Source organism: Trichophyton benhamiae, assembly GCF_000151125.1.
Source record: "Trichophyton benhamiae CBS 112371 chromosome Unknown Abenha-G-c-176a04.f1, whole genome shotgun sequence".
Classification (NCBI taxonomy): domain Eukaryota; kingdom Fungi; phylum Ascomycota; class Eurotiomycetes; order Onygenales; family Arthrodermataceae; genus Trichophyton; species Trichophyton benhamiae.
This window is the reverse complement of record NW_003315107.1, coordinates 373,820-399,190: the sequence shown is the minus strand read 5'-3', so window position 1 is coordinate 399,190 and position 25,371 is coordinate 373,820. Positions and strand designations below refer to the sequence as shown.

At 47.9% G+C, this 25,371-nt stretch overlaps 9 protein-coding genes across 9 annotated transcripts; 7 read left to right on the top strand and 2 right to left on the bottom strand.

The window, feature by feature from the left end:
* Nucleotides 1-1,233: 1,233 nt before the first annotated feature.
* On the top strand, nucleotides 1,234-1,933 carry ARB_07067 (uncharacterized protein; the record flags this gene model as incomplete). Its single annotated transcript, XM_003014459.1, has 3 exons — nucleotides 1,234-1,532; nucleotides 1,686-1,740; nucleotides 1,775-1,933. 3 exons carry the CDS (start codon nucleotides 1,234-1,236, stop codon nucleotides 1,931-1,933), a joined length of 513 nt encoding a protein of 170 aa, XP_003014505.1.
* Nucleotides 1,934-2,314: 381 nt separating this feature from the next.
* On the top strand, nucleotides 2,315-6,239 carry ARB_07066 (RNA-binding protein, putative; the record flags this gene model as incomplete). The annotated part of the gene is made up of 9 exons (XM_003014458.1): nucleotides 2,315-2,623; nucleotides 2,784-2,945; nucleotides 3,063-3,484; nucleotides 3,549-3,798; nucleotides 3,875-4,874; nucleotides 4,942-5,108; nucleotides 5,157-5,270; nucleotides 5,327-5,513; nucleotides 5,566-6,239. 9 exons carry the CDS (start codon nucleotides 2,315-2,317, stop codon nucleotides 6,237-6,239), a joined length of 3,285 nt encoding a protein of 1,094 aa, XP_003014504.1.
* A 1,677-nt stretch (nucleotides 6,240-7,916) lies between these two features.
* ARB_07065 (origin recognition complex subunit Orc5, putative) lies at nucleotides 7,917-9,745 on the top strand (the record flags this gene model as incomplete). Its single annotated transcript, XM_003014457.1, has 3 exons — nucleotides 7,917-8,003; nucleotides 8,078-8,575; nucleotides 8,663-9,745. The coding sequence occupies 3 exons, from the start codon at nucleotides 7,917-7,919 to the stop codon at nucleotides 9,743-9,745; spliced, it is 1,668 nt and encodes a 555-aa protein (XP_003014503.1).
* A 340-nt stretch (nucleotides 9,746-10,085) lies between these two features.
* ARB_07064 (uncharacterized protein) lies at nucleotides 10,086-10,844 on the bottom strand (the record flags this gene model as incomplete). Its single annotated transcript, XM_003014456.1, has 1 exon — nucleotides 10,086-10,844. The coding sequence occupies one exon, from the start codon at nucleotides 10,842-10,844 to the stop codon at nucleotides 10,086-10,088; it is 759 nt and encodes a 252-aa protein (XP_003014502.1).
* A 312-nt stretch (nucleotides 10,845-11,156) lies between these two features.
* ARB_07063 (uncharacterized protein) lies at nucleotides 11,157-12,555 on the bottom strand (the record flags this gene model as incomplete). Its single annotated transcript, XM_003014455.1, has 4 exons — nucleotides 11,157-11,513; nucleotides 11,586-12,044; nucleotides 12,096-12,344; nucleotides 12,430-12,555. The coding sequence occupies 4 exons, from the start codon at nucleotides 12,553-12,555 to the stop codon at nucleotides 11,157-11,159; spliced, it is 1,191 nt and encodes a 396-aa protein (XP_003014501.1).
* Nucleotides 12,556-16,140: 3,585 nt separating this feature from the next.
* ARB_07062 (uncharacterized protein) lies at nucleotides 16,141-17,551 on the top strand (the record flags this gene model as incomplete). The annotated part of the gene is made up of 2 exons (XM_003014454.1): nucleotides 16,141-16,285; nucleotides 16,323-17,551. The coding sequence occupies 2 exons, from the start codon at nucleotides 16,141-16,143 to the stop codon at nucleotides 17,549-17,551; spliced, it is 1,374 nt and encodes a 457-aa protein (XP_003014500.1).
* A 923-nt stretch (nucleotides 17,552-18,474) lies between these two features.
* ARB_07061 (uncharacterized protein) lies at nucleotides 18,475-20,433 on the top strand (the record flags this gene model as incomplete). The annotated part of the gene is made up of 3 exons (XM_003014453.1): nucleotides 18,475-18,609; nucleotides 18,711-18,852; nucleotides 18,923-20,433. 3 exons carry the CDS (start codon nucleotides 18,475-18,477, stop codon nucleotides 20,431-20,433), a joined length of 1,788 nt encoding a protein of 595 aa, XP_003014499.1.
* A 1,978-nt stretch (nucleotides 20,434-22,411) lies between these two features.
* ARB_07060 (uncharacterized protein) lies at nucleotides 22,412-23,184 on the top strand (the record flags this gene model as incomplete). Its single annotated transcript, XM_003014452.1, has 4 exons — nucleotides 22,412-22,422; nucleotides 22,585-22,839; nucleotides 22,919-22,967; nucleotides 23,041-23,184. 4 exons carry the CDS (start codon nucleotides 22,412-22,414, stop codon nucleotides 23,182-23,184), a joined length of 459 nt encoding a protein of 152 aa, XP_003014498.1.
* An 818-nt stretch (nucleotides 23,185-24,002) lies between these two features.
* On the top strand, nucleotides 24,003-24,895 carry ARB_07059 (uncharacterized protein; the record flags this gene model as incomplete). The annotated part of the gene is made up of 4 exons (XM_003014451.1): nucleotides 24,003-24,330; nucleotides 24,451-24,495; nucleotides 24,548-24,741; nucleotides 24,809-24,895. The coding sequence occupies 4 exons, from the start codon at nucleotides 24,003-24,005 to the stop codon at nucleotides 24,893-24,895; spliced, it is 654 nt and encodes a 217-aa protein (XP_003014497.1).
* Between the last annotated feature and the right edge of the window lie 476 nt (nucleotides 24,896-25,371).

Below are 25,371 nucleotides of genomic sequence, written 5' to 3'. Positions count from 1 at the left end.
AAAAGCAAAGACCTCAGGCCAATCCATATTTTGGCCGTGCGACTTTCCTTTCCTATTTCTTCGAGAGGGCAAGCAAGGCACGGAAAAGAAATACGGAGTGAAAGAGAGAGAGGGAGGGATATAGTAACCAAGCCTTTCTCCGCATTTCCAGCCTCCTGACTACGTGCTCCGTATCCGTGACCGTAATATTTGATAACTGACCCAGAGCGAGAATTTTTTTTGGTTGATGATGTGGGGAGTATGACGAGAAGTCAGATTGAAACTTCGTCTGTGTGTTTTTTTGGGGATGCTTGTTTCTTTTTCGCCAGAGGTTCAAGGGCGGCGGTGATCAGAGTTCCCCGTCTGCATTCATTGGACTCGAAGGTTCGATCAGCGTTTATGACTCTCTTCCTGAGTCTCTCTTCCACAGGCAAAGCGAGAGAGGCAAGAAGACAGACAGGGTGTTCGTTTGCTCCCGGTTGCCTCTCGTAGTTATGATAAGGGCGAAATTTACAGCGGACAGACCCTACGGCTGCACGCTGCGCAGGATGCACAGGTTCTGGGCCTTGTGTCAGTGAGTGATTGAGAAGTTAGAGACTCCGGACTCCTTTGATTGGACCATATATCGGGTGCTGGGGGTTCTCCACCCACGTCGTCGTGCATATATCGAGAGGTATGCACCTAGGAAATGCCACCATGTACCTTGCAATCTGATGCGTCGTCGAAGATGCACAAAACACTAATCTCGTTAGCCGACAGCAGCTTTACTCTGAACGCCTCCTTCTGCTGTCAGTTCCCTAGCACAAGCAAATGGGATGGACGTTTCCCGTCAACTTTCGAGACAAACCGTCCGCCCAGCTGTCCTCCGTACTGGTCCTGCTGTATCCCCGCCCTTTCTTCCCGCGGCTCGTTTCTCGGGAGGGTGTCGGGTCAGGTCACTGGTACCGGCTCGCGAACGAGGATGCAGCGCCAAAGACAGCGAGTTGTTGGGCGAAGAACGAAGTAGCGGTGACCCCTCAGTGGAACCTCCAAGGCAGCGGGTAGCCCTGCCTGACGCAACCCTATTTGTTTAGAATTTCGAGGGTTTCTGCAAGACGTATTCCAATCAGAAAATAGAAATCGGCGAATATTTAGGCGTGGTTGAGTATCCAGGGGAGTGAGGAGGCCAGCCATTCGTCCAGAGCAGTTGCTATTATTCGATGTCTATCTGGGACAAGACAACATAGGGTTTCCAGGTTGCCTTTCCATCGTTTGATGCTTGAGCTGCTGCAAGCCATTGAACTGAATCCCCGCTGTCCATCACATAATATTTGGTCCCTCTTCCTCCTCCTTTTCATCGATTTCTCCTTTTTCTCTCCTCTCCTCCTCTTCTGTTCTCTCTCCCTGGGCTTCCCTCTCCCTCCCGTGTCCTGCTCTGCTGGCCCTCCCCAAGTCTCACAGGGGCGCTCCCATGCTCTGTACAACAACCAACCTTGCTCGATTTCGCTTCGTTCGACGACCGGCTCTGTCTCTTTCCATGCTCTCTCACCGTTCTGGCCTGGAGAGATAAAACCGTATGTATATTAGCCCCTCTGGGCAGTTTCTCCCGCCTGTTCAGCCTTATGACTCCTTAAAGCGGATCTCTGAGACGCCCTTGCTCACTCCTTATTTTTCGCCAGACACCATCCACCCTTGGAACGACCCTCTCGCCAATTGACCCGCCCCAGCGCTGTCTCATACCAGCACCGTCTACCCCGCCAAAAGAAGCCCAAGAGGGAGACCGTAAATCCAGCACCGGCACTGTGTAAGCCAACAGAAGAAGGAAAAGGCTGATCCGAGCCTTGATTTCTGGTTTGACAGCGGCAGAGCGGTTGAATCAACCAGCCAGGGCGCTGGCTCAACGGGATCTGCCGCCTCCGAACTCCAGCCCAAGTCCTTCAGTTATTTCAGCATTCCCTCCCTGTTAACCGAATAATAAGGATCTCTGCAGCCGTAAGTTCGTCCCCGATTTCGCCTCTTCCTCTTGTCTTTTTGCCTTCGCCCTTTTCGCCATCCGGCGTCTCTGTGCTGGCCTGCGGTTGACTTCCCGGGCGTTGTTCCCAACTTTCATCCTCGTTTGGCTTTTTTTTTTTTGCCGTGACGCGGGAAGAAGCTCACCGCTTTCGAACCTCCCCTGAAATCTATTTCAGGCGCCAGAAAACCTCCGGGCGTCTCCATCTCGACGACGTCCCGCTCCCCAGCACTGATGTTTGATATATATATGTCTTGCGTATAATAACGTGTTGATTTGTTTTTCCTCGTCTGCGTGTATATACGTTCCTTTTTTTGTTTTTTTGTTTTTGCGTCATGTCTGACCATGTTCGCGGCTTTTCGAGAGCAGATGCCCGGGAATATGGCCTTTAGAAACAGCTTCAGTGGGAAACTCGACGACTTCGTTGGCCCTTCTCCTCAGTCTCCTCCGTCAGAATCGCCCTTCTCTGCGTTCCCATCGCCCCAGGGAAGCCAGAAAGGCTTCGTGCACAGTATCAACGCGCAGCCGTCAACCAGCGAGGTCCGTTCGACCATGCAGCGTCGTTTTACCACCGAGTCGGCCGTGCTGCCGCAGTGGAATGGTTTCAATCAGCAACCATTGAAGCAGACCGAGCAGCTGGATATATTGTCGTCGGTGAGTTTGAATACGCGCTTTGTCCTGTCCCTCGGATGGCGTGATCGAGATGTCAAGTCAAAAGTGAAGCTGAATATCAGGCTGTCCTCACTTTGATATTGTCATTTTTTTTTTTGGCCAATTCACTAGGAGACCAGTAGACTAATTGTTGCTTGAATAGGCCACCCACCTCCATAAATCCCAGCTTGTGAGCAGAAAACCCTCCTCACTTTCTGTCCTCCTACCCACATCTTGCCTCGCCTTAAATTCCCCTCCCTCTCCCTTTTCCCCTCCTAACTCCCGCTCTCGATTTCTCCTTTCCTTTCCTCCCTTTTCTCTTACCGTTGTCCTACCTTTCTCTCTCCTTTAACCTGCTTGCCCTCCTTTTCTCCTTGTTAAGAGGATCACCGCTTTCCATAACGCTTCTGCCTTGCCGTACTCCTTCTAACAAACTTTCTAGTTTGAGAAGAAACGACAGCATATTGAATATATGCGGGAACAAAAGCGCCGATTTGAAGCAGACCTAAAAATCCTTGACCTCCAGCAGGAAAAGGAACGTCAGGAGATGGACCAGATTGCCAGAGACCTTGCTCAGGTCGGTCTCAGTGGCCCCGTTAGCGAGCCTACCACTCCTCCAGAATACTATCGAGACAGCGGTTTTCCTACTGCTCTATCTCGTCCAGCTCGGTTTTCTATTTCAAATGGACAACCCATGTCACCATTTGGAAGTGTTTTCTCTCCTACCTCCCAAGTGACATCTCCAACTACCAACCAGTCTTCCAACCAGGACTTTGCCAACCGTACTGGCATGGGGATGGGTCTGCGTCGAAACTCGGAGCAGACTTACGGAGCTGCTTTCACAGGCTTTAGAGCTGGTCATGCGTGAGTTTCTCTTACTGACTTCCAACTTCCACTTGCTTATGATTATCCTTTACCGGATCTACAGAAGCCGCTACTCCTTATCAAACAACGTCTTCGGGTCAGCCTTGCCACCAGTCTCCTCTCGTACCAACGGATTCAATAACCATATGGGTTTCAGTTCACTTTTCTCTTCTAAAAATCCCTTGGAGTCTGAAGAGGATAAATCCAAGAACGAAGACCGTGTTTCTACTCCAGATGTAAAGAGCTACCTTCGCATGACAGACCCTGATGACAAATTCCCTACCTTAGTGCGTAGGGATGATAACCCATCAGTTGTAAGTTCTTTCTTCTCATCCTTTGTAGTTTTACTGAGCTACTGCTGACCCACTCTCTTCTTTTAACCTTAAATAGCTCTCAGCCAATTCTGCAGCGGTTGATTTTGCAAACTCCCGCACTCCTGTCCCTGAGAACTATAATGGTAATGGTCGTCATCATGCCGTTCACCACAGCATGCCGCAAAACACTTTGTCCTGGTGGTCTGATAACTCAGCTGAAAACCCCCCACAAACCAATGGAAATGGCAATGCGAATATCCAGTCCCTGCGTCATGTAAACCGTCTTTCTTTAGAGAGCAACCTTTCTGGCCTCGGTGGTCTTGCTTCTGCTGCCCACCAGCAAAACCATACCTCTGGACACCATAGGCCAACCTCCTTACAGCTCTCCTACTCAACAAATGATCTTCCTGCCACTCACAATGGATACCAAAGCGATTCTACCACCGGAACTCGGGCCGAAGTTACCCAGAACAACTACCAAACCCATAGCCGGATGCACTCTCGTGGTGGCTCCGCAAACACCACTCCACCCACCCCTCAGTCTTCTTCTGACCGTGAGGAACCTGGCCCTAGCATTCCGACTTTCCAGTCTGCTTTCCAACCCAATGCCATGTCCCACGCCCTGGTCTTGACATCTCCAACCACCGTTGCTCCATCGGTCGTTAACGGGTCTGCTACCCCTACACCAAGCACCTATGCAACACCAGTTTATGGATATAGCATGCAAGCATATGCCCCAGCGCCATTGCAGCTCAATGGGAACTACGCTGGCGTCCAGAGCCATCCGATGTTCGGAGCATTTGGAATGGCGCCACAGCCACCTCAGCCGAACAACTACGGTAGATTTGCAGAGAACCCTCGTACTGCTACTCAAAACCGTCGTAATGGAGATTCTGAGAACCCATTGAACCGCTTTGGCAATGTTCCTCTCGAGAATTACTCTGGGGAAATCTATGGAATGTGTAAGGACCAGCATGGATGTCGGTACCTTCAGAGAAAGCTCGAAGAGGGTGTGCCTGAGCATGTTCAAATAATCTTCCGTGAAACTCAAATGCACGTCGTCGAGCTCATGACCGGTATGATGCACTCGCCACCTTGTTCATCTCGCTTCCATGGTTTGATTATTCTAACTATCGAGTCCAGATCCATTTGGTAACTACCTATGTCAAAAACTGCTTGAATTCACGAACGATGAGCAACGTACAGGTCTTATCAACATTGCTGCCCCTCATTTGGTCCAGATCGCTTTGAACCAGCATGGAACTCGAGCTCTCCAAAAGATGATTGAGTTTATTTCTACCCCTGAACAGGTACGACACCTTATTGACATGTCATAGTTGATTACTAATAATCTTTAGATCCAAACTGTTATCCATGCCCTTAGTGGCCAAGTCGTCGAGCTTGTCCAAGACCTCAATGGCAACCATGTGATCCAGAAATGTTTGAACCGCCTATCAGCTCCCGATGCTCAGGTACTTACTTTTCCTTTCCAAGAACATTCTCTTGAGTATTTACTTATTTCATGCAGTTTATTTATGATGCAGTTGGCAAAGAGTGTGTTGCTGTTGGAACTCACCGCCATGGTTGCTGTGTTCTTCAGAGATGCATTGACCATGCTTCTGGCGATCAGCGCGCAAAGTTGATTGAGCAGATTACCAAGAGCTCTTACTCTCTCGTTCAGGACCCGTTCGGCAACTACGTCATCCAGTACATCTGTATGTTGACTCCCGTACCCTGTCATGCTTCATCATTCTAACTTTGATACAGTGGATCTTGGAGAGCCCCTTTTCACTGGACCACTTTGTGCAACTTTCCAGGGAAGCATCCCCGCTCTGTCAAAGCAAAAGTTCAGCTCCAACGTCATTGAGAAGTGCATCCGTACTTCAGACTTCAATATGCGTAGAGCTTTTATTAAGGAGATGTTGTCTCCTCATGAGCTTCCAAACATGCTCCGTGACTCCTTTGCAAACTATGTTATCCAGACAGCTATGGACTTTGCTGATCCCGAGTCTCGCAATACCCTGATTGAAGCTGTCCGCCCCTTGCTGCCTGGAATCCGCTCGCAGCCACATGGACGTCGAATTGCAGGAAAGATCATGACACTTGACTCCCATGCTCGAAACAATGGCACAAACGGAACGAACCCAGGAGCTCCCTTGGCTCTTGATGAGGTACGAGGCGGCTTCTCGCAGCCTTATACTCTTCCTCCCAATCAATACAACTCACAGTTCAACTCCACTGAGGCCTCTGCCAACGCTCCATCCGCAGCCGTCTCCGAGCCTGAATTTATTGAAGCTCGCTCTACTCACAGCGAGAGTGGGGCTACCACCATTTTCAGCCCTGTTCCCCAGCACACCAACAACGCCATCAATGGTATCAATAACATGAACGGCATTAATGGCGTCAATGGCTCGAACCCTCATGGCTTCAACATGTTTTAACTCGGAGGAAAGCCAAATTGTATCAATACTTCGTTGCGTGGAGATTCAATGTCATGACTGCGCAATGTTTTCATTTCTCAACCCTGTAACACCAGCAAGATACGATGCCACGACTCACGATTTTACGGCTCTGATTTTAAAGAAATAAATTCTTACCGCGACAAGGACAGCATTATCGACAAGACTTGAAACACCAGATACACACAAAGTGCTTTCTTTACCTTCCGACAGCATACCGTTAAGAAGCATCTTCTTGGAATCTTTGATGATGCCATTTTTCTTTCATATTATGATTTTGATACATATCCATTCTCCAGTCCTTTGGACCATCTTGGGCTAATGAATTTGCATCTGCCTGGTATTGTCACAATCAACTTGGCATATTCAGTCTTCTAAGTGGAGATATGGATGATATCACTTTACTTCTTATGTCCACCTTTTTGCCATAATGCCGATGCATAAATATGGCTTTTACATACTTTCCGCCCACCTCAAAATACCTCTTTCCCTCTCTTTTTTGCATTCCCTACTCTTGCGGGATTTCTTGTTTTATTTGCCTTTTTTTAACCTTCGTCTCTATTTCCTTCTTCCCTTTGTGCATTCTTCTCTTTACTGTGTTTACACTTTTCCCTTCTTCTGGACATTTAACCCTTCACGACAGTTCTAACCGCAGCAATAATCAACATTCTAGGTCTTGGCTTATCCCTAATAGCCATACTACGCGCAAGTGTTCTAAACACAGTGAGAATGTCGTCGGTTTCACAGCTCTCTCACTCTTTTGAGGAGCTCAGTCCATATTCATTCTACTTTGTGTTTTACTTGTTCCAACCCTTGTTTTCACTTTTCTATTTTCTTTCTAAGGGCTTTGCATACCCTTGCCATTACATATTGTTGACCCAAGTTCAATACCAAGCGTGGCTCCTGATGCCTCCTTGAACCTAGCCAGTCTTAACCAGGCTCATCTCATTTATCAAAGGTTAATGGCACAAGGATATCCGCTGCATTTAACTCCACATGGCATCTTCGAGCACCTTTCATACTCTGCCCTTTTATGACCCTACAATCCTGCCCTGATATGCCCATGCAAGCAAATTATGTACCATCAGTCGTGTTCTGCATTGTTCTGCATTCATGTATCTATATGAGCCCCGACTTATCGATGCTCAATGTTACCAAGATGTTTTTTTACCCTTGAACCCAGACCTAGCTTCCCACACACACACTTCCCCATAGCAAGCCCACCTCGAGTTCTTTCTTCGCATTGCAAGTTAAAGTTTGTTTTCATACAGTTTTGCAAGTTAGTTAGTTTCGTAAATACAATCAAAGACTACCGTTCGGTTTAGTTCTTTGCTGTGCATCATGCTTAAGCTTAGCGGCCGCTCTGTACCGAAATTGCTATCATATCAAGGTGGTTATGGTTAAACCTTGCCTTGCGTATGCAGAGTACGCTTTTTAAGAGGCTAGAGACCCATGCCATTAAAGTCTGATATCATCCTGAGTTTGAATAGGTAACCTTAAATTTGAGGCGCGCGTTTAATTCAAACCTAATTTAAGTTTAATTTGACGCGCCAAGCTCAACATCGTCAAGGACGCGAAATGTGATGGAAGATTGAACTAATCTACCAAGTTCACCCTTTCATTTCTGCTACCGTTTGCTGAGGCTGCCTTTTTTTGCCAATGTTGCCTAGCGATCTAGTGGCCACTGTCTCTCGACAGTGGCCTTGCAGAGAACAGCAGGCGAGGCAGCTCGCCCATCTGCTATGTGTTCGTAAAATCGGAGAGACTACCCATTCAATTATTATCATCCTGCTAACTGATTTATACTATATTTCAAATAGACCCCCTTCTCCTCCCCTCCGGCTGTAATAGTCCATGGCCCCAAGGGCTCTGGCAAATCAACAATTCTCAAATCCTTACTGCAAGTGTATGCTGAAAGTCAAGGGCATCGAGATGCGAAAGAGAACGGTAGCCCTCGAGCGATATCCGGAGCTAAAAGGCAGAAATTGGGCCATACTTCCGATAATGAAGTCAAAGGGCACCGGTTTTGCTACGCAGTAGTGAATGTTACTGAGTGTATATCAGCAAACCATCTCTTTATGAAGATTATATCGAACACCCTTGATGCTATGCAACAAGGCGCCACTGGCCGACCAGGTGTTGAACGGACAAATATTGGCAATTTACGTTGTGAGCATGTAAGCTCACTATCAGGGCTACTTGGGAGTATTCTAGGCAAATCCGAGTGTCGAAGATTTGTTCTTTTGTTAGACGGAATAGATGAGTTGCGGGAAGGAGGACAAATGCTGTTGGCAGCATTGTGCCAGATTGGTCAGATGGTATGTCGACTTGCCTTATCCTCTGAAGCCACCCTACTAAATAATGGCCGGACATAAGCTAACGGAAAGTCGTTCTAATTACTTCAGCTGCCTAATACCTCGGTGGTTTTTACTTCAAAATTCTCCCCTCGCCCACTTCTCCTTCATGCAGCCGGCACACCCCATGTCTACTTCCCACCATACACACGAGCAGAGAGCATAGCTATTTTAGCTAACTTACCTCCGCCTGTTCTGCCTCAGCTACCTGAAGCCACTGCTACCAAGCTATACCCTCCATTCTTATCCACGTTGTATGATTCATTGATTGGCCCAACGGGGGGTACAGTATCTACTTTCCAATCAGCGTGTGAGAAAATATGGCCACGGTTTGTTGCACCTATAACAAATGATGAGACACCACCTGGAGGGGCTGCAGTAGAATGGGACTTCCCACGGCTCCTTGTGAGGAACAGATCGCTATATCAACATCAGGGAGAGCTGTTGTTAAGCCATAGAATTGTTTCCGAGGACTACACCACTACCTCCAATGTTCCGACTTTGGCAACAAAAGCCGCTCCCGCTTTACCGTCTCTTCCATATCTACCAACCCTTGTGCTGACTGCTGCCTTTCTCGCGGCTCATATTCCCCCTCGCCTTGATTTATCTCTTTTCTCAAAGTTCACACCATCGGTCAAGCGCCGTCGAAGGCGGTTAAATACAACTATTCAACCAAAAGCATCTGCTAAAGCAGATGATGATCCAACAGATGACCCTTCGAAACAGGGTGGAAAAGCTGCAAACCAGTCCAAGGCTCCTAAAGGAGCAACCAACACCACATCTATTCCTGGAGGAACACGTGGTGGTCGGAGTTACTTTGTTAATCCTCACTCATTTACTCTTGAGCGACTATTAGCTGTTTATCGTGCTATAGATCCAAATCCCCCATTAGTCACAGATATATCTCTGGCAGATACGATATTTCCAGAGCTAGCAACGCTACAGCGCCTCCGTCTCCTCATACCTGCTTCTGCAGGAGTAGCGGCAGCTGGAGGAGTTGTGGATGGGGCTGAAAAATGGTGCCTCAATATCAATGCAATGGTTAGCGCAGGAAATTCTATCAGTGATGAATGGGTTGTTGAGATGGCCCATGGGATAGGCGTAGAAGTTGAAGAATACTTGGGGCTAGGATAACCAATGATTAATCAGGCATGGAGGCATCAAGGGATTTTCTTTCTTTTTTTTTATGAGGATCTTCTCATCTTCTACCACTTAGTAATGCTTAAAAAAAGCTGCCATGGATCCATTAGTCCAGCAGAAAACAGCAATATAGATAACGGAAAGATATACTTGCTGATATAGACCCTATTCTACAAGAGCTAGATAACCACCCATCCCATTACACTGCTCAACAGTTAACCATACCCATTCCTGTAGCTTATGAATTGTCCATACGTCCTCATCAGCCTTTATACCAAAAGCCAGAATGAAATCTGGGGGGAAAAAATAGATTCTATAGCAAAAAATCGGGAGCTCAATTTGTACAACCCTTCGAGCCTATAATTGGTAGGGCTTCCGATACCTGCGGAACGGCCCACCACTCATGCCATCGAGACTGTGATCCAACTTCGGGTACCTGAACAGAGATATTTAGAGGTTTAGATGGCTGCTTGTCCAGTATAGCCTTTTTGACAGTGTCAATTGCTATGCTTGTTGCAATACATGCTCGAAGCATATTCTTTGCGTTTTTTATCCAATCACTCTCGAGACCGGATTTTGTCTTTGACGACTTATCCTTGGGTGTAAGGTAAGGGCCATCTGCCAGATACCTTTCTAGACCCTTCTTTGCCTCGGCTGCGGCTCGAACGGCTCTATTTAGAACCGACTTATCACTCTGGCCATCAAGCGTGGCTTCACGTTCGTAGATTTCAAAGGGTACCACCTCGGGCAAGGAAATTGGCAGAAATGGTTTCATTCGAAGTTCATAACGAAGCTTTGCAGCGGAATATCCAGGTGATGAAGAGCAGTCTTGGTCTATCAGACGATGACGTGAGAGAATGGTATAAAGGGCATTCAATGCTATGGAAAACGCATCCGTAACACCGAGTTCCGTAGATAATCTGTCAAGGAGGTTGAGAGTACGCTCACGAAATTTTATCCGAGTTTCAATGTCCTGCCGTAATTGTTCACCAGTTTTGGACAATGCCTTCTGGCTCTCTGTGATGACACAAGCCCGTATACGATCAAGATGTACGAGGTGAGTTGAACATAAGTGTGATAGGTACCAATACATGCCTTGAAACTCCCCCAATGAGTACATTGAGAGCTCAAATCCTAGTTGAGCCACTAGGCGCATTTGTTGGAGCTTATAGTGGTAGGTCCAGCTGCTTAAGGGGTAGGTATAGGTTGGTTCCTCTCCGTGTAAATATATGGGAGTTTCCAGGGTCCACGTGCGAAGCTGGGTATCGCATTCCTCGGCCTTATAGTTGAAAGATGCATTAGTGCGTTCTACACAGATTATCAAAATCAATATTTCTCACCTCAGCTTGTAGTCTATCCCAGTCAACAATGTTATGACAAAGTGTACGTCGTACTCGGCAGCGGTTCAAGCAAATTGTTCGGTAGGAGTCAATGAAGGGCTTTTAGAGGTTAACAGGAGCACGATAAAAAGATGTAACATCAAATGATGTAATATCAACATTACCTGAGTCATTCCCTGTAAAAATGTCTCCATTTGTTTCGCTATATGAAACTTGGGATTTGAAGGAGCTTCTACCTCCTTATTTTTTGGGTCAAAAAGTGGGCTAAATGGAAGCACAAGGTCCTTCATGCTGTTGCTGCAGAATTCCTCGGCAGGTAACTTATCAAGAACCCGTCCATTCAGGAGTATAATGGATTGCGCTAAAGATCGGATATAAACACCTGGCTGTGGTTTGCGGGATTGCAAAGCCCATAATAAATTCTGTTCAAATGTCAGTATTAATAAGCCTAGTAGGGATGGGTATTAATGCTGCAATGATGCAATGAAACCTACATAGAGGGTGAATGCACTATCAGAATCTAGTATTTCCTGTAAATCAATAGCGTCCTGACAGAATCTTTTCAAGTATGATATAGCATCTTGTGGTTCAATCTTGATTATTGGACGAGGAGGGACGGTGCTTGCGAGACGTCGTTGAATCTTGCCACTAAATGCATCTTCAACAGGTTTTCCTAAATGTAATGACTTTTGTATGAGGTCTATACGGCCTAGTGTGGATGCTAAGCTCTTTGTAGACCGTGACTGCGCCAGAACAAGGTCTAGCGACAGATATTCTAGGATATGATGCCGGAAGGAGAGCCTATCAAGAAGGGCAGCCCTGAGAGTTTCGTCGATTGGTTCCGCATCATGATTGAGCCACCTAATAGCATCGTTGAGGACTACTATAATTTCCTCAATTTTGACATTGGGGAGCAGCTTTCTGTTGTATAGTTGAGTGCTAAAATCCTCCTCCTATTTTGGTCAGTATTGTAGTTACATTGTAGATGGATGAAGAATACAAACCTCATAATAAAACTCCGATGCAACTCTTTCTCGAATACATGCGCAAGCTTTGATTAAAGCAAGGCAGTAAGCTCTCAACACAATGGTCACAATGCCACCTGCTGCATTTGCTTCCGTTTTCTTTGGAATAGCTTTGTTGCCGTCGAACCTTGCATCTTCCAGTGATTTAGGGACCGGCCAAAGTAAGTTGTCAAGATATATCGATGTAAAGAGTGTTTGAGAAAGTGGATGTCCCATATGCCACGCTACCTGTATTGTATAGAGAAGTCAGATATTAGACTCATGTTTCAAAATTGATAGTAAAAGGGCAAAAAGGCTCGTAGTGAATAAGTACCTCATAGCATAATAGCTGGTCCATTATCCCAATAACTTCTTCCGGAAGTAGTTCCTTCATCACATCATAATTATGGTCCAGTGTCTCTCCGGGAGCAAGATAGCCGCTATCCATTTTTGAATCCATGATCTACACCGCAGCGATTTTTGTAAGTAACTCATTTGTCCGACCACACTGCGCAAGGCATGAGGTAAACAGAGTGCGTCGGGGTATGTCTCTGACCTCCAGGGCTCCCACAGCCTCGAATAAAGTAAAGTATTCATCTTTGACAAGTTCGCCGGTGACGAGCACTAGTAATCCCAAGCATTGTTAGCTATGCTCCCACTACAACTACGACGAGAAACAGGGCATTTTTGGAAAAAGACAAACCGGACGCCGCCTTTGTAAATTTTTCCGTGATATCGCAAGCCATCCTGATCCAGCTATATTGTCTCGTGGTGGCAGCAAATTATCTCTTTAGGTGGCGGGGCAGAGAGGCCACAAAAATCGCGGTGATCGAGGATTGAGGCCTGAGCCAGGAAGGAAATCAGGCACGTCGCAGAGCGAACACCATAACAGCATGACAAAAACACTAGAAACAGTCGGCTGCAGGTAGTATTACCACGTCAACAGTCAAGATATCACCGGAAACAGGCCAGAAGCCGGAAGGTAAAACCACAACTTCACAAGGTGGTGATACTTCTTTGAGATGAGTTTAAAATTTAAGGATCTCATGCTGAGTCAAGGCACAGCGCTTCGGCATACAGGCTCGACTGTTCTCGACAACACCTACAGGCAATTGAATCGGTAAAAGAGTATAGAACAGTTTGAATTCTTCTATTGAATTGATACAAAATATATTTATTTCTCCGTCTGCAGTCTATCACCTCGTATTGTACAGACTTCCGATGGTATGTCTTCCGTCCCCTTTAACGCACATCGCACACTCGGCCCAACTAATCCATCCTCCGTCAGGAATCGACTTGTTTATTTGGAGGCCTGGTTAGCGCTCTGGTTCAGCTGGGAGCCAAGGTCAACAGCGTCGCCTTGCTTTCCGTTCTGTATCAATTCAAAAGTCGCGGGTCAGTCGGGTCCGGACAAAAACCAGCGATCCCCCATCATCATCAATCGGTAAAGAGACGAAGCCACCGTGTACTAACCTTCCATGGGGCGACCTTGAGCTCAGATGGAGTCTGAGCCTCGACCTTGACACGGATCTCTGGCTTGAGAGAACGACGGACTGCCTGAGCAGCGACCGACAGGTAACGGTTGTAGCTGAATGAAGCCACCGAGGTTAGCAATTGAAGCGGAACAAGCTGGAAACGGAGTGCGGAACAGGTACATACGTCAAACCGGCGGCTTTCCACGCGAAGGTCATGGTGATAGGTGTGCTTCTGGACGTTCTTCTCTTCGGCTGCTTGAAAGTGGTTGTTGCGTTCGACGTTTCGCTCTCGATGAGGCGTCCAAGTTTGTCCGATGGGGATGTGTCACGTGATGCACAACCGGCGCCGGCATCAAAAAAGATGCAAAAAAACACCAAATATGGGCTTGACTTAACGGCGTTGTTGATTTCAACCACAACATGCGAGTCGATCGGGACATGGCTAATTCTAGGTTGATACGAGCCTCCTCATTGATTTACGTGAGGCAACCAAATGGGAAGAATGAATGCGACATCACCGAAATACAGCCATATCTCTGCAGATTGAGGCATATGTAGCGATGGTCCGTTAGCCTCGAAGCAGTACGGAACAGCAATTCCACCACTGCCTGGATGGATACAGCTACTGGGGAAGAAAGAAAAGCAGAAGCTGGTTTGATTTAAAAGTCGGTAGCATCATAGCCCGGTTCGCAAACTAGACAAGCCATGGAAGTGGGAGGGAATCGTCCAACTCGTATCCCCATTTGTACTGGCTGGAAAATATGCATACCCATGTGTAGTCGAGTAGGAACCAGTTAGATTGCCCATCTCGAATTTTTATCCTTGTATGCTTTGGATACTAATAGTTGTCTATCCCTGCATTGCTCCTATTCCCAGAATAAGATCTAGACAAAAGACTACTAGTGAGTCAATGAACAAGTTCAATTATTCTATTACGGTGTGAAAACATTCAAATAGTGGATACATAAATATTCATATTCTGGTGAGCCTTTGTTATTTAGTAGACCCTGCTATGATCGATTATTAGGGACAGGCTAGATGTAAAATATTATAGCAGAGAAGTTACAGTGCTCACATATATAGTAATAAGGAGATAGGGCCTAGAAGTGAGATCCTGTTTATCCTTAGCCGCCTTATCAGACACTAGACAAGCAGTCACTTTAGACTCTATGTTCCGGAATGCCTTCTCGCGCAACGCTTGAACCTTCTTTGATATAAGTCTAAAAAAGGCGGAGACAGATAGACAACCTTCTTTAGTTTAAGCCTAACCGGATGGCCGGATCCTTCTTAATGAGAATGCATCTCTGCTCTGTAGACTGTGAAGCATGTCCCTTAGAAGTATTGAGGGAGAGCCTTTCCCTTGAGCCATCAAGTACGGCAGTTAAACCACATTTGGGCGGAGGCCTGACCATCCAACTAGGCGTCTGCATGCAAAAGGGCCCAGCAGAGTGGTATGGAATGCAGGAGTCGGCCGTCCCGCGCCTAGTCCACGGCCCTGGAGTAATATTTCTTTTTTCGTTGCTCCTCGATAGGTCGATCCTCGTTCTATATGAGCGGTGAGGAACCGTCAGCCGCATATACTTTCACTAAGAGTGGTCACATATTATAAGCAGAACTGCTGAAAGAGGTATTCAAAGGGAGGGGGATACCCAGTTCTTCCACTTGACACGTAGAGTGAACCAGCTCGTTGTACTCCCTCTAATAAAAGTAGCAAGAGAGTAGAATGATACCTGCAGAATAGGATCTCTTGAGTAACAGCCTGTGATATCATTGAGGGCTGCACTGGTCCGTTGAAGAGAAGTCAAGATGGTTTCGTGCGTTATCCGGTGAACTGGGAGCGTCGTGCATGGAGACGACGACTTTTTGCTGCAGTCGACGTCTCGAAAAAACAACAAGGGCTGCGAACCTGACGCCACTCCTCGCATTGACTAGCAACATAAAGACATCAATACCTGTTCAAAACCAGCTAGACCCCGGCTACCAGACTCTCGGGCGTGGCTATCAATCTGCTGAGCGCAGGCCAGGGGAACTGGACGGGTCTTGAGACCCCCCCTCGCTTGATTGATATCAGATCCCCCGTGTTCCTGTCTATTGTTTCCTCGACACCAGTCCTGTCAACTTATCACGCAACCGCCAACCAAGCACCAGGTACCAAGGACACCCCCCCTTCCTGCTAACCTCACTCTTTTCTTCCACGCCCGCCCCCCTCCTTTTCTTTTTCTTTTCCTCCCTCTCCTTCTTCTTCTCCTTCTCCTTTCCTCTCTACCGTACCTCTCACCAACAACTCTACCACCTCTCTATCAAGTAGAGGTTATCAACTGTTGTGTGGCATCTTGCTATCAGAGGCTCTCGTTACCTAACGCCCGCTGAAAACCTATTGAATAGCCTGGGAGCCGCTCTTTGAGAGACACAGTAAGCAGCTAATGCACCTCCATAAAGAAGGCCTCACTTCTAGTTCATATTCCACCTGATATCTCAGCAAACTCGGAATCGTTTTGTCCCGGGCCTCTGCTCCAGTGAGTCGATTGCTAACCACGATTACTACATCCTAGGAGATAGTTCAAGAAATCATGGCAACCAAGAAAGGAGACGTAGTGGCTGCTTCCCCCAAAGAGGCCAAGAAGCCCAAGAAGCCCTTGAACCGACCTCCCTCTCGATCCATCGTTCGTTGGTGTGGTATGCATAGAGATATTTCCCCAGACAATGGGCCAGGATGTGAGATGAAAAGTAGACTCATGCTAACATTCACCAGATGAACTGGACCGAAAGTTACTTCTTGCAATCCAGTCCGCTTGCAACAAGCATGGCGTCCGTATTCCTTGGGTTGAGGTTGCACTCATGATGGGAAGCAGCATCACCGACGGCGCGATTATCCAGCACCTGGCGAAGTTGCGTGTCCGTATGGTTGAACTAGGACAGGATGTTCCACCACCACTTCGTCGTTCGGCTGGCTCGGCCCCAAAGCCTGCTGAGGCTGAAGAGGGAAACACCCCAGCGACTAAACCGGCTGCGACTCGAAAAGCCAACTCTCGCAAAAAGGGACCAAAACGGTCCATTTATGATACCGATGACAAAACCTATGAGGAAATCAAGAAGCCCAACAACAAAAAGTCCAAGGCAAAAAAGGGTAAGGGGTCCTCAAAGGAGAATGATGACGAGGCCGAGTCTGTTCCTATCAAAATTGAGGAAGAAGCCGAGGATAGCAGCGTCATCTCAGAGCTCCAGCAGATCGAATCCCACAACGACAACGCCGATCAAGATTTCGTTGGTGGCGGCGAGGAATTTGCCAACTTCGAGTACCAGCATTCCCATGGTCTTCTCACTCCTCCTAATGACGAACCATCTAGCCATGGCGAAACTGTCATCACCCAAGAGGTGATCCATGACCAGAATGTGACCAGTCCAGGTCAAGCCTCAAACGGTGGCATCGAAACTTCGCAGTTCCTCCTTGGCAACGAAGCTCATCCAATTCAGGGAAATGAGGCTCAAACCATGTCATTTGCAAACGTTACTGCAGTTGGTAACCAGCAAGGGTTCCCCATGGGTATCAGTCAGGCCGTTCCACATGTGTACGTTCCTCGCCATGAACTGCAGGCCCTTCCAACTCACCGCAACTGGCCAGTAACTCAGGTCGGAGGTAACCATTTCGGAGATCCTCAGCAGTTTACCATGAATGGGTTTGACTTCATTCATGGTGCCACGAATCCGAACGGGGCTTTCACTCAAGGTTTCCACTTTCCTTCCCCCCAAGGTCATTTGCAGCACGGTTCTCACCTTCCTTTTGCCCCGAGGCACTCTGCACCGTTGAACCCCGCCCCAATCAGCTTCACCAGCTCCAACACCTCTTTGGCTAGTTCCATGACGGAAGATGATGGTTTGATGCAAGCCGGGGTATTGGACCACGACATTGACTGGGCGTTGCGTTCTGCCCGAGAGGCAGAAATCGAAAACGACTTCAACAAGTTCATCCAGCAGCTTTGAATTGCTTTGAGATTCATTCAAACATTGGTTACTCGGGTATCTATCTGCCATCTTGACCTCAGGTGCACACTCATATCCTGAAAAGTTCACATAGAGCTCGGTTACTACATCACATTGACAGTTCCCACATATGTGGAGACCAGCGGCTTAACCCTAAGCTGCTGGTTAGTTAGTTCAGATAAAATCTTGTCTCTCCTTTATTTTCGTCTATTCTGTTTTTCATTTTATTGTCATTTGCTTCTCTCACCTGCTTCATACAGGCCAGGTTGGGTCAGCTTCCAGTTTCACATATCTGGACGCTAGGTTGGGCGTTGGCTGGTCAAGGAAGTTACAGCTTTTTGCCATTAGGTCTTGTGGCAAACGGCAGCAATGTACATATCTTCCTAGCAATGACTGATAATATTCAAATACGGTGTCCCTAAGAGAGTCGTTTCCAGCCGGCCGTCACTTCGGTAGAATAACACCTGTATAAAGTGACGACTCCTAGCTCTAATGGGGGGTATTTTCCGTCCACTCTCGCTTTCGAGGCAAACAATAACTTTCTATAGTACCGGCATGCGCCCGCCATAGCCTGGTCAAGATGGGCTTGCTCGCTCGTGTGCGTCTTCGCCGTCTTGCTCGTATTTTCTATCGGACGTCGTTGGATGACCCAAAAGGGGAAACAAGCTGGGCCCAGTACCTTTCACGTGACTTACTAGCAAAAAAGAAAGGCCGCCAAGACTTTCTCCAGAAGTTGCTCGAAACATCAATTTTTTTTTCTTCGACTTCTTCATAACGCCTTTTTTTCTCCTTCACTCTTCGACGTCTGACACGGCTTCAATCTCTCTTGTCTTCTATACCCTTCTTTAATTAGGAGTTTTTTTGGTTCTCAGTGGGCTGATTTTGCATCTCTTTTGCTCCCTTTATAATAATATCATTCAACCATGCAGCGAGCTCTCTCTGCTTCCTCCAGGGCTTCGGTCCTTGCATCTGCTGCTTCTACCAGAACCCAGCTCTCTCAGTTCCGACCAGCTCTTGCTGCCGGTATAAGCCTTCAGCAGCAGCGATATGCCCATAAGGTATGAGATTCATCTTCTTCTGCCCAAAAACAGCCTCAATTGGAGCTCTTTTTTTCGCTGTGTCTGGACATGGGCTAACAGAAGCTCTTCGTCTGATATAGGAAATCAAATTTGGTGTTGAAGGCCGCGCCTCTCTCCTCAAGGGTGTTGACACCCTCGCTAGAGCCGTCACCGCTACATTGGGCCCCAAGGGACGAAATGTTCTAATAGAGTCTCCCTATGGTTCCCCAAAGATCACAAAGGGTATGTTTACAGCCGATGAAACCCTTCGTCTAGCTTTGGTTCAGTGTTTGCTAACTCGAATGAATTTTAGATGGTGTCACCGTTGCTAAGGCCGTTGCTCTGGAAGATAAGTTCGAGAACTTGGGAGCTCGTCTTCTCCAGGATGTCGCTTCCAAGACCAACGAGGTCGCTGGTGACGGAACTACCACTGCCACCGTCCTTGCCCGTGCCATCTTCTCTGAGACCGTCAAGAACGTTGCTGCTGGTTGCAACCCAATGGATCTCCGAAGGGGTATCCAGGCCGCCGTCCAGTCTGTTGTCGAGTACCTACAAGCCAACAAGAGAGACATCACCACTACCGAGGAGATTGCCCAGGTTGCTACTATCTCCGCCAACGGAGATACCCACGTTGGCAAGCTTATCTCCAATGCTATGGAGAAGGTTGGAAAGGAAGGTGTCATCACCGTGAAGGATGGAAAGACCATCGACGACGAGCTCGAGGTTACCGAGGGTATGCGTTTTGATCGTGGTTACACCTCCCCATACTTCATCACCGACCCCAAGACCCAGAAGGTCGAGTTCGAGAAGCCTCTTATCCTTCTTTCTGAGAAGAAGATCTCTGCCGTCCAAGACATCCTCCCAGCCCTCGAGGCTTCTACTACTCTTCGCCGGCCATTGGTTATCATTGCTGAAGATATCGATGGTGAGGCTCTTGCCGTCTGTATTCTTAACAAGCTCCGTGGCCAGCTCCAGGTTGCTGCTGTCAAGGCTCCTGGGTTCGGTGACAACCGCAAGAGCATCCTCGGCGATATCGGAATTCTCACCAACGCCACCGTCTTCACCGACGAGCTCGACATGAAGCTCGACAAGGCTACTCCCGACATGCTCGGATCCACCGGCTCCATCACCATTACCAAGGAGGACACCATCATCCTCAATGGTGAGGGCAGCAAGGATGCTATTGCTCAGCGCTGTGAACAGATTCGTGGTGTCATTGCTGACCCTGCCACCTCTGACTACGAGAAGGAGAAGCTTCAGGAGCGTTTGGCCAAGCTCTCTGGTGGTGTTGCCGTCATCAAGGTTGGCGGTGCCTCTGAAGTTGAGGTCGGTGAGAAGAAGGACCGTGTCGTTGATGCTCTCAATGCTACCCGTGCCGCTGTGGAGGAAGGTATCCTCCCCGGTGGTGGCACCGCCCTCCTCAAGGCCTCTGCCAACGGCCTTGCCGATGTCAAGCCATCCAACTTTGACCAGCAGCTTGGTGTCAGCATTGTGAAGAGCGCCATCACCCGCCCAGCCCGCACCATCGTCGAGAACGCTGGTCTCGAGGGAAGCGTCGTTGTCGGTAAGCTCACCGATGAGTTTGCCAGTGACTTCAACCGTGGTTTCGACAGCTCCAAGGGCGAGTACGTTGACATGATTGCCTCCGGTATCGTCGATCCCCTCAAGGTCGTCCGAACCGCCCTTGTTGATGCCAGTGGTGTTGCCTCGCTCCTTGGAACCACTGAGGTCGCCATTGTCGATGCCCCTGAGCCCAAGTCTGCTCCTGCTCCAGGTGGCATGCCTGGAATGGGTGGCATGGGTGGCATGGGCGGTATGTACTAAAAAGAATAACGTGTTTAATGCGTCCCTGCTTCCATGTTTTTCCCTCTTCACTTTCTCCCCCCATGTCTTAAAATGTTTTATTTGGCGTGCTGCATTTCCATTTTTTTTTTTCTTACTGGTTGTTTCTTTGTAAACCTATGTACCTTTCCTGACTACTCCGTCTCACTCATCCTTCTCGAATCTGTTGTGATACTCCCCCAGCTCCAGAGATTTGTACAATAACCACATCCATACAACCTCGACCTGACTGATGAGCACCTCTCCACTCTTGTCCTCTTTGCCATTTCAACTTTGTACGTTTGTTGTTCCCTTAAGGTAGACAAAAGGCTGCAGTTGAAGAGAGGAAGGGCGGAAACAGGCATTATGGACCATGGACTTGTGAGGTTCCTGCCGACGTCTTCATGGCCATGTACTTATATAATATGAATCCAAACTCACTCTATAAAAAAGAAAGAAAAACTATTCAAGTAAAGTTGTGTGTGCGGAAGGCATCTCCACCAGCCAACCGCTTATATATATATATTGTGCAAATAGCTCGTCGAGCCTATTGTTTTGTAGGTATCTATCTTCAATCTTAATCTAGGCCTATATGTCTAGAAGGCCGAACCAGGCTATACGATTAGAACAGCATCACGGGGCCATTTGCTTTGAACCTGCGCTTGGACATCTCTTCCAACGACGCCAAAGCTATTGACATTGCCACGGGTGTTTGAGCCATTCCACAGTACCAGTTTATTCGTGTGATAGCGTAATAAAACAGCTATTACTATTTGATGCCCAGTGGTAGGCTCGTCTTTTTTTGGCTCAGCTATTTGATAGTTAGTGCTTTGACTGGACCCAAATTGGGGAATTCTGGGTATCAAATATTGACCAAACTCGAGCATGGCAGTGGAGCTTGGCTCAATCCTGTCTCGCAAGCTCTTGCTAACACTTCAGTTGGCGCTTGCAAAGCGAAATATATGTTGCGGTCAAATTTCTGACTCCAGAAGTCATTCATGGGGTATTGTCTCATGAAATGAGCTTGATATTCACCCTCTAACATATGGTCAAAGGCAGTCCTCACTATGAGGAAGTGGAGGCTGCAACCCTGATCAATTGCTGCAACAATCGACTGATCTGAGCAACATGGGCGCATAAAGTAGTCCACCAACATCTAAACAACAAGGCAGACCGAGTCCGTATCAAGGTTGACCAAGAAAGGCGCAAGGCAGATTGTTGATTCTCGATGTCGAAGTTCCATGCGCGGCGAGGTGCACCAGCACACAAAACGCCGCAACAGGCTCCAACATAACCATTATTCCTGCATCTCGCGGGCAGCCAGGACCCTATCCGGCGCTTACGTGTTTCCCGGTGGCTGTGGAATCGACAGGCGGGCCCATTACTGCCAGGCTGATTTCGTTTTCTCTATTTTTGCATGAGCGTATCGCGGCAGTTGTGCCTCGTCGTTGGTTAAATAGTTAGCAGTAGTGGTTAATAGTAATAGCAGGAGTAGGTAGTTAATAATACTAGCAGCTGTCCCCCCACCAACAAGCAGAATAAGAAACACCTCAGCCCCGCCATTACTATTCTGCTGCCTCCATCACAAAAACACGCCAGCTTGCCAACCACCGATATCCCCCTGTCGCTGCGAATTAACGTGCTATCCACCTCCGCCTCTCTCTTCCCTAGACGGCCGTCCCTCTCAAACTGTAGGTTGGCGTTATTTTGACCCCTCGCCACCAGATTCGCCTAGTTAGCAGCTAGTTTCTTCCTCGTCTCCCGCACCCCTTTCTTACCGCTCCGAAGACAAGTCACTATTGTGTGCGTTCAATCAGACTGACATACGGATCTTTACCTATCCATAGACATATAAAAACAACCATTTCAAGGAGTTCCCGGTTCTGCAATATAAACGCGCAATCATGTCGGTATGTTGGCTCTCCTGCATCAAGCGTCAGATAAGTGTTATCGTTGCTAACGCTGCGTCCACTCCATACAGATGGCATCAGGGTACGTTTCCCCCGCCCTCCCTTCTGAACCGCCTTGCACACATAGCACAATACGCAAGAAGAAAGGATCCTGGGATTCAATATCGGAGAAGGCGCTGGAATTGATTGATCAGATCTATGCGGAAGAACCGGGGCACGCCTACTAACCACAGACATACAACAGAGTTACCATAAACCCCGAATGTATCGAAGCATTCGAAAAGCTACGGCTTGGAAAGGGTGCCGGCAGAACAAAGTACATCATCTTCAAGATCTCGGACAACAAGAAGGAGGTTGTGGTCGACGAAGTCTCCACCAACGATGACTACGAGGTTTTCCGTGAAAAACTAGCCAACTGCAAGGACTCAATGGGACGACCTGCCCCAAGATATGCCGCATACGATGTTGAGTTCCAGCTCGAGGCTGGCGAGGGATGGCGGTATGTCCTATCTCTTTTGTGCTGCGTTTTTGAAGTGACAACTTCATTGGACACAATCCCGACTGACGTGCTTAAACAGACAGAAGATTGTCTTCATCTCCTGGGTTCCGGCTGAGACTCCTGTCCTGGTAAGAGCTTCCACTTACTCCTCCGAACATATTAAACCAAGAAGAAGTCAGAACTAACGATAACATCTTGTAGTGGTCCATGATCTATGCCACCACCCGACAGACACTCAAGGAGACCCTCCACCCACACGTCAGTATCCAGGCTGACGACCCTTCCGAAATCGAATGGAACCATGTTTTGGCCGAGGCTGGCGGCAAGAACGCTACTTCCAAGTAGAATAGCATGCAAAGAAAAAAAGACACAGAAAAACCCCGTGTGAAAAAAATAAATAAATCAACGCAAGGGGCATCTGACGCCGTCACACAAATAGCATTTTGCCAGTGTTTTGATATCTTGTGTGATGATACAGCGTGCTGGTGGCTGATATGTTTCTAAGCCCTCTTCGTCCTTCACTTCTGACCATATCAATCAATAATGCAAATATGAACACCAAGCAAACAGGTACGAATTCGTTTCCTTATACCTATACGAACCCAGGTGTTGCGTGTGTGTAGATATTCGGTTGTTTATAGAGATTCTCGACCTCGATCTCCAGTCCCAGTAGGAGGCTTCTGCTTTCCCATTTCTCCAGTGGTCCCGTAGGCACATCGTAGATGCTTGTGTTTTGGTATCGTGGAGGGCCGTCATCTTCCTGTCCAGGGTGAGCTGTGAGGTGCTGAAGGGCGCATGCCGCAGTACGACATAACCTACACTATCTCCGAGTCAACGAATGTTGCTTCGACAAACCACAATGGCCGTAAGCTGTAGGCATCTGATTTTGATACCCCTTCGCTGTGCCGAAAAGCATCGTCTGATCCTCGCCGTTTGGGCGCAGAGGCCGGGACCAATCAGAACATAGCAATTTCCACGCTGAGTCAGCACCACGGAAACTTTCGCAGCCATAATCATCAAACCTCACAACATCCCAACTTCGACTTCGCTCCTGCAAAAGCGTTGATTTCAGGTCTTTCGCTCTCTCTTTCGGCGCCAGGAATCAGACTCCATCTACGCCTCTTCTCTCCTCTCCCGCTCCGTCTTCTTCGAATTACCTCGCCATGTCCTTCCGAGCCACTCCACGGGCCGTCGCAGGCACCGTCCGCTCCGTCTCGACTACATGCTCGAATTTTGCTGCACGAAGCAATCAGGCCTCACCAATTGCTTGCCTCAATGCCCGTGTGCCCGTCAGCAGCCAGCTTGCGTCTCCTTCCAAGCAGCAGATCCGCTCTGCCTCCTCGGAACACGCCATTGCCAACCCTCACCTCGCTGGAATCGAGAAGCGCTGGGAAGCCATGCCTCCTCAAGAACAGGCTGAATTGTGGATGAAGTTGAGAGACCGAATGAAGGTTGACTGGAAGGAGATGACTCTACAAGAGAAGCGAGCTGGTAGGTGATATTTCCATTGCCATTGAACGCTAATGAATCATCCTGGCGTCGGTGTCTTGTGGGATGGATATCCATACCTGAAACTGGCATCATCTTTATCACTCCTATCCCCCTTATCAGATGGTTTATTTATACCATTGCACTGCGCCAAAGGAATAAATTACTGTATTTCATTGTTAATTATCACATACTAACCTGTTACTTCCTGTTCGAGCAGCTTACTGGATCGCCTTCGGTCCCCATGGCCCCCGTGCTGAGACCCCCAAGGGCGAGGGTGTGAAGATCTTCGTCCAGCTAATGAAGTACGTCGTTATCTCTGCTGGTATTTTCTACGCCACCCGTCTCTTCGCCGGCAGCCCGCCAAAGACCATGACCAAGGAATGGCAAGAAGCCACCAACGAATATGCCCTGGTACGTCAATATATATATCCTATCAATGGCCTGTGAACACACACTAACATACTATCCACCACAACAGAAAGAGAAGCTCGACCCCATCACCGGTATCAGCAGCGAAGGATACTCTGGAAAGGGTTTCGTACAGAGTGCACCAGCTGGCAAATAGATTCGATAACATAATACGAAGTTCCGCAAGGGAAAAAGAAAAGAGAGTGCCTTCTACAAGGTAAAGATGAAGACTTCTCTTCCGTTTTTTTCGTCAGTGTGTCCCGAGTTTTTTAATATCCTCGGACCTCGCCTTCCAGATCTACTCAACTTGTGCAATATCAGAGAAAAACAATTAAAACTGTATTAATGGAATCGAACAACTGTATAGTCTCTTTTTTCCCTCTTTTCCCTTCATATCTTTTCCCCCTTTCCCTCCTTTCTTGTTCTCGGTCTGTCGGAAGGAAGGAGTGCATTGTCCGGTCTCCTAGCATGTGTCGATGCTGCACACTGTCAGAAGATGGAGGGCCTGGACCTCCGCCTTTCTTCTCCTGGTGATATTTCCCCTTCCATCAAGCCGTGCATCCTCTGTTTCCTTTGTTGCTCCCTCGTCTGTCTGTACCTCATGTGTTCTATATATAAAGCAAGTGTTATCCT